The 7,529-nt window shown below is 41.5% G+C and overlaps 1 protein-coding gene across 1 annotated transcript; it reads right to left on the bottom strand.

The window, feature by feature from the left end:
- Positions 1 to 634: 634 nt before the first annotated feature.
- Positions 635 to 6,962, bottom strand: LOC135491179 (uncharacterized). Its single transcript, XM_064776882.1, has 9 exons — positions 6,812 to 6,962; positions 6,300 to 6,464; positions 5,672 to 5,789; positions 5,050 to 5,223; positions 4,770 to 4,807; positions 4,362 to 4,515; positions 4,015 to 4,133; positions 3,338 to 3,677; positions 635 to 2,705 (listed from the first exon to the last, which is right to left on the bottom strand). The coding sequence occupies exons 1-9, from the start codon at positions 6,902 to 6,904 to the stop codon at positions 2,524 to 2,526; spliced, it is 1,383 nt and encodes a 460-aa protein (XP_064632952.1). The 5' UTR covers positions 6,905 to 6,962; the 3' UTR covers positions 635 to 2,523.
- Positions 6,963 to 7,529: the final 567 nt, after the last annotated feature.

Here is a 7,529-nt window from a genome sequence, read left to right as displayed (position 1 = left end):
GGCCTGATTTTATGAGATCAAGGGAAGACAGTAAGGCATTTGCAAGCAGAGGTGACAGAAGACTTTTTGAGGTTGCTTGATAAGATCACGAGACAGAATAGAATGACAGTTCAGAGGTGACAAAAGACATTGAGACAGCACGAGGTGTCAGGAAGTGACATAGGACACTATATGCATTTGCTTTTAGAGGCGACGTAAGACGTAGGTAGTTTAGGTAAGACTACTTGAGGTGTCAAGTAGGATACTTCGGCCAGTCTTCTGGAGAACAGCGAGATAGAAGGTCCACGCAGGAAAGAAGTGTCCTGTTGTATTCCCAGGTACCTGCATGTACTGGGAAATACCCGATACAGCCCCTATTGGTCTAAGAGGTCAGGTTGGGCATAACTTCATGAGCACAGCAAGACAGAAGTTCCACCAAAGGCAGTAGGGTCCAGATGCCGTCTTGGATGAGCTTGTTTAAGTAGGCTACATGGGTTGCCAAGTAGGGCACTTTGATCAGTCTTTTAATGAAATAAGGGCCCCGTCACATTTTACTCAAATTTATTTCTTACAACACTTAACAGTCACCAGGTACAAAAATAAGAAGCATTTCTCAATACAGAACAGTACATTGTATACAGATTAGAGAATCCATACTTTAATCCAAAGTTGCAGGAAGATGTGTAGTTATGGTAAACCTGGATACAACTGCACTTCTAACAAGTCGTTATGATAAACCTGGATACAACTGCACTTCTAACAAGTCATTACGGTAAACCTGGATACAATTGCACTTCTAACAAGTCATTACGGTAAACCAGGATGCAACTGCACTTCTAACAAGTCGTTATGGTAAACCTGGAAACAACTGCACTTCTAACAAGTCGTTATGGTAAACCTGGATGCAATTGCACTTCTAACAAGTCATTACGGTAAACCTGCATACAATTGCACTTCTAACAAGTCGTTATGGTAAACCTGCATACAATTGCACTTCTAACAAGTCGTTATGGTAAACCTTTTACAGACAACCTAGCTGCATCTGCGATGCCAGTATGAAAACGTAAGTTCTTTTTTAGCAACTATTTCACAAAAACTTGTAATTACCCCATATAGATAGCACCAAAATCAAGCTTTTAGGAGAAGAGACAACTCAAATGTGCTCAAAGAAAACAAGATGCTGAGAAAATATTCAGGTTAACCATACACTGCTAAAAGCGGGCAAGACTATCCACTTTTTCATAAGCCAATGCCACTGTCCTTTTGGACTGCTGTGCAAAAACTATCACGCTGATTGCTTCAAAGTTAGCTGTTTTTTTACAAATCTAATTTTAGGATCCAAGAGGATTTTTACATTTCAGTAACCACGGTTACAGAATCTACAGTACATTTAGGTGTAGTATCAAAGATAATCCACATGGACAAGATGACATGAAAAACAAAACATTAAGTCATGATGCTAAAAGAATAATTCTCTAACGGTATAAACCTATTTACATTTTAAACGCATGGCATGAAGTTTTTCTAATGAAGAGTAAATAAAACTTATGTACAACTTTGAGCAGACTATTGCATAGCTTAACAAATTAAATGATCTTTAAAATAAATGCACTGCCTCAAATATGGCATAGGTCTGCATAATTGCTTAATAGCAAAGCAGAAAGGAGAACCGGTCAAATCTAGTTTTAACACAGGTGAAAGTTTCTCTAATAAAATCCATGACGGCCCCATGGTAGAATCTATGATGGCCCCATGGTAGAATCTATGACGGCCCCATGGTAGAATCTATGACGGCCCCATGGTAGAATCTATGATGGCCCCATGGTAGAATCTATGATGGCCCCATGGTAGAATCTAAGATAGCCCCATGGTAGAATCTATGACGGCCCCATAATAGAATCTATGACGGCCCCATGGTGGAATCTATGATGGCCCCATGGTATAATCTATGATGGCCCAATGGTAGAATCTGACGGCCCAATGGTAGAATCTGACGGCCCCATGGTAGAATCTGACGGCCCCATGGTAGAATCTATGACGGCCCCATGGTAGAATCTATGACAGCCCCACGGTAAAATCTATGATGGCCCCATGGTAGAATCTATGATGGCCCTATGTTAGAATCTATGACGGCCCCATGGTAGAATCTATGACGGCCCAATTGTAGAATCTATGATTATCATCACAAACTGCCGTATTTTTACATCATTCTATGATGATTATCCTCTGTCATAAAAGTTCTACGACAAAAACTTCCGCCAGTGCACCACAAGTTCTCCTGACCAGTGGCACTTCAACAATATTGGAAATGTCAGTATGTTGATTTCTACATGTAACTGTTCAGTTAATTTTAACGAGAATCATAAACCAACTCAACATTGCAGCAAATAATCGTGTTATCACGCTTGTTTAGAAAAAAGTCTGTAAAACACTTTTCCATTGATATGGCAACTATCAAAATGCTTCAGTTTGTCATCATCAAAGTCGAAGCAATCAACGATTCCGTGATTTCGTATAAAATAATAGTCAGTCGCATTGATTATACTACTCTGCAGTTCCGTCCACAGCCGACTTCTCGAAAGAATTGAGATCTTTTACTTTGCCCTCGTTATTATTCAACTCGATTTCCTCTATTTTTGAATCCTTTGCCACGTCATCTTCTGTTTCACGTTCCTCAGCATTTGAATTTGATTCATCCATTGGGACTTCGTCCTCGGATGACTTTTCTGCAAAGAACAATAATGTTCATTTGAGAAAAATACACGCAGCACAGGCTAAGACCTAGTATCAATCAATAGCACTACAACAGTCACCAATTTACCCTTCAATAACCAGGCCTCTCAACTACCCCCAAAAACATATTGCTTATTGGTGTGTCTGCCCAAAACAGGGGGTCAAAATTATGAACCAACTTCTTCTCCTCTACTCCTTAGACAGTAAGGTCTATTCGGCAAATGTACTCAGTTGTCCTCCAAAATTTCACCTGATCTCCCCCACAACAAACAAACAATTGGTTGATATTTTTTTGCTTCCTGCTGAAGCATTCTCTGGACATTAAAATGCCCAATTTCTCCTCATTAATACCTCTAGATGACATCACTAATCAATTTAGTCACATAACCATGCCAAATAAAGAGAGATATTCAGCGCAAACACCGCATTAAGCCAAAAATAGGGAACACAGGATGTGTCCCAAATCATGATTCAAAAGCATAAGAACATCAACCAACTGACTGATTCAAAGAAAGCGACTGCCTTAGTTAGTTAGAATCGTTCGTATTCCACTACGAATACTTAATCAATGACTTATCAGGGTCTTAGAGTACCAGCAGCTGTTAAGAACAACTTAAAAACGTACCTTTGGATTCAGAATCATCATCTTCGGTAGCTGCATTTTTCTCATCATTACTCTGTTTACCATCATCTGGTAGCATGCTTTTCTGGTCTTCAACCTCGTCTTCATTTTCCAATTGATTCTCACACTGCTTACTGGTATCGTCAGTCTCCCCATCATGCTCCTGTGCCTTTGTCGTTCCTGTCTCCTTATCTGATCCATTGGATGTCACAGACGCCGCATCATCGCCATCCTGTGCCAGTATCTTTTCAGATTCCTGGGATGGTGGATCAGGGGTTTCAGACCCGGCATCACTCTTGTCAGACACAACACCAGAGTCCTGGCTGCACATCTCTTCTTTAGTCTACAAGAGGATTCCAAACAATTGTTGAAACAGGAGCAACAAGAGGCCCGTGGGCATGGTGCTCAGCTGAGAGAATGAGAGTAGGATCGACACATGAGGAAATTACCACATAAATCACTGTCGCTGGACACAAATTACCTATTTAGGCAATGGAACAATTTATGGAGCAAAGAGGTTTCAGAAAATTCTGAGTAAACATGTCATCAGATATATGTATATAAACCTCACTGGTCTGTATAATTATATAAACCACACTTGTCAATGTATAAACCACACTTGTCTATGTATAGAAAGTACTGTCAAATCCAAAGGAAGAGAAATCACGAATCAAGCTCACCTTCTCATCATACTCCCATGGTGGTGGTGCCTGGTCCTTGAGCCTCCGCAGGGCAAACTTCCACACGCCAAAGCCCGACAACCCAGTAGTGAACCACGCCTTTTCAACACTGTACAAGCCTACAAAGGGTGAGGCATAAAAGTAAGACAACTGAGGAATACTTCGATATCTTCTTGTCGTTGTGACAATTCTGAAACTAATTTTTTCTCTGGTCGGATATTCCTCCGCTGTCTCAGGTTTCCTCCTACCTACATTACAATCGTCCAATACTGTTTATAGAGCTGATAATGTCCTAGCTGACGCTCAGCTCTCAACTCAATATTTTCAAATTACAATTGCAATCTTACCATCGTATCGATAGCCCCAATCAGGAGCATACCGACTCCGTGATTTGTATCCTCGAATCACGCGAACAGGGTGGCCGTTATCTACATTTTTGCTCAGCGCCAAGTTGCCATGGGCCAACACCTGATCTTTGGACTGCGGGGCGGTGCGCAAATTCTGCAACAGATAATGAAACATCAAGTTACTCTCGTGTGGTTGTCAGCGAATAGTTTCAGGTTTAAGGTATACATGTACAGTGGAACCTCCCTTAGCGGACACCTATCTATTAAGGACAACCTCTCAATTAAGGACACTAGGTTTGGTTGTTTCCATTCAATTTGACCTCTCTAATCAGGACACCTCTATATTAAGGACAGCACTTGTCAGTCCCGAGGGTGTCCTTAACTGAGAGGTTCTACTGTAGTTCTCACCTTTGGTTTAGCACTAGTTCCCCTTAAGTCACGGCCGCCTGGAATAGTAAAGGAGAGAATAGCAAGATGTGAATCATTTTTCTCACATAACATCAGGGACATATTCTGGGAATTTTTCAGATCCTGAATGACCGCAAACATCTTTCATTTGGTCAAATCTTACGTTCCATTTTTATTCAGTCTTAGTGTCACGGAGAGACTAGAACAAGTAAAACTCCGAAGATTTTGTTATTTATGGCTGAACCAATAGAGAGATGACGAGAGTGCCTCTTAATCTTACCTTGCCCAGTGTAGGTGAAGAATTCTCCCATGTCGATGTCGTCCTCATAGCCACCACTCAGGGCAATGGAGTAGGCCCCATCCGGACCGCCATGGATGCCCGACACCGTTGGACGATGGACACCAGCAACACAACACTCCAGCCTCATTTCCCAAGTGGTACCAATCTCAATTCCTGAAAGAAGGGATCAATATGAAGCGGACACTAAACAATTACTGCAGACCGGATCATGTGCCACTGATTCAATGTCACAATAAGGAAGGCAAACGAAAACTTGAACATTTCAACTCAAACACGTTACCAATATTTTTTGGGTCAGTGTAGAAAAAAGAAGCAAATTTACTAACTTTTATCCCTGTTTTCAATAAGTGGATCTGGCTGGTGAGAGAATTTCTTTTGAAAAAAACCCACTCAGTTGACCACATGCACTGCACCAAGCAGTGCTTACATAACCAAGCAGCGTCTATTTTTTCATGGAACTTGGGGGGAACAAAGTGAATCTATTTGACACGATCCCCAAGCTCGGTGCTCATCAGGACGCATGGGGTTATAGGGCAGATGAACACTTCCTTTAAATAACTGCTGCTTTGATGTGCCACATCTTCTGTCTGAGAATGCATACCTAGTATTGCACCGAAGACATTCTCCCTGCCAGCAGGAACTCGCAGTCTTGGCTTATAGTCTTCATCTTCTTCTTCATTTTCAATATCATCTTTCATCTCAGATGGCGACTTGGGCTCCTGGAGAGGAAAGCTAATGTTTTATCGTCATCAAGCCAACATGCTATGATGACAAACATTAGAATATAACCAAGTATTGAAGTTGTCCCTTTCCTTCATCCTTTAATTCGAACATTCCCCCAGGCGGCACATAGAAGACCAAACTTAAACCAGCAACTGAAACATGGGTATCTGAGGAGCTTAACCTGATTATGGCATAGCCTTCTTATGTCAGACCATCAATTACATAAGAATCTCCACTTTGGCGCCATGGCATTGACAATTCAAATTTGATTTCAAATTGTGATCAAACGGACATTAGGACAAAAACATCCAAGAACATGTGGATGATTCTTCAGGTGATCAGTAGAGGCAAACTACGAATGTTGTCCTGAACACTGTTTAGCTGCAGCTCAGACCTGCGATATTCTAGGTAATACACATTTTGGCTCTTCACTTTCTGGGCTACACACAAAAATTCTACTGATATCACCTCAGATAGGCCCTAACTGATGTTATTTAAGCATTTACCTTTCCTTGAAATCTTGCCGATTTTCGTCTTGAACCATGTACTGAGCCATAACTTTTATTTGCGTCCTCCTCATCTACCCGACGTTTCTTTGCAGCGGGGGGCGTAGCAGACGACGGCCTGGATCTCTTGACAGTTTTCTTGATAATTTTTGGCAAAGGACCAAACTGAAAGGGTTAAAAAAAGGACATTATGGCGTGGAGATATTTTCGCAAATCATCTATATTTGCTTGAAAACGTTGTTCGACGATCAAAAGTAGTTTGCGACTGGTTTCGCTGCCTGGCTTCTCTCTTCTTCATTCTTGCTGCATCATGCCCATGGCCCTTCATTGCTTCAAACAATCAAACTCTGGCAGCTTCATGCAATGCATGAATCATACTATGCATTATGATGTACATTCGGATGGCATGCAATGCATGCATGCACTGCAGTGCTCCAGACAACAGTATGTGCTGAATACAGCGCCAACCATGCACTGCACATTACACGAATGATTGTGGAATTTTGTCTTACAGGATTCATCAATCCAAGCTCTGCCAGTATCCTTTTGTTGTCCTCAATGTTCTTAAGTCGAATTCGTTCATATTCGCTAACTGCAGCCGGCATTTTGAGAGATAACAGGTAAAATAACAGCAATCGTGCGAAATGTCAACAACTTTGTTGTGTTTCGATAAGCACGTGTGAATTTCCCGCGAAATTTAGTACCACGTGGTACATACGGAGAGCGACGAAAACAATATATAGAGAGGTTTAGATTCGCAATTTCAACGTATACCTATACGCATACGAACCAAAAGTGTGTGTGCGTGCGTGCGAGGTGGGGGCTATAAAGAAACATATGAAAATATGGTGTTTGCTAAACCCTACTAAAAATTAACCCCCTCATTTACCTTAGAATACCCTTCAAATACCTTACACTACCTCCGCCAAGGGTAAATTCTTTTTAGTAGGGTCATATGATTTGGCCGCAGCAAGAACTGAAACAATCCCAAGGTCGGTCGTTGCCCTGGTTCATAGTGCCACCTGCGTCCAAATATATGGAGCGGCCATGAAACACGCGTACAGGTATGCTGCAGTAGACCTATACGTTGTACCACAGTTTCTCAACCTCTCTAGTATTTTATGATTCTATTTTAAGACGAGATACTCTAGTTACTGACGTCACAAAAAATGGGCAGTGGGCCACATGTGACTAAATACTTGATTGTGATTGGCTGTCAGGAACACACCT

This window comes from Lineus longissimus, chromosome 7 (genome assembly GCF_910592395.1).
Source record: "Lineus longissimus chromosome 7, tnLinLong1.2, whole genome shotgun sequence".
Classification (NCBI taxonomy): domain Eukaryota; kingdom Metazoa; phylum Nemertea; class Pilidiophora; order Heteronemertea; family Lineidae; genus Lineus; species Lineus longissimus.
This window is presented reverse-complemented; position numbering and strand designations above follow the sequence as displayed.

Coding starts and splice junctions, on each gene's coding strand:
- LOC135491179 (XM_064776882.1), bottom strand. CDS start 6,904: ATGCCGGCTGCAGTTAGCGAATATGAACGAATTCGACTTAAGAACATT. Junction 6,465..6,811: donor AGCTTGGATTGATGAATCCT/GTAAGACAAAAT, acceptor TAACCCTTTCAG/TTTGGTCCTTTGCCAAAAAT. Junction 4,516..4,769: donor GAACTAGTGCTAAACCAAAG/GTGAGAACTACA, acceptor TATCTGTTGCAG/AATTTGCGCACCGCCCCGCA.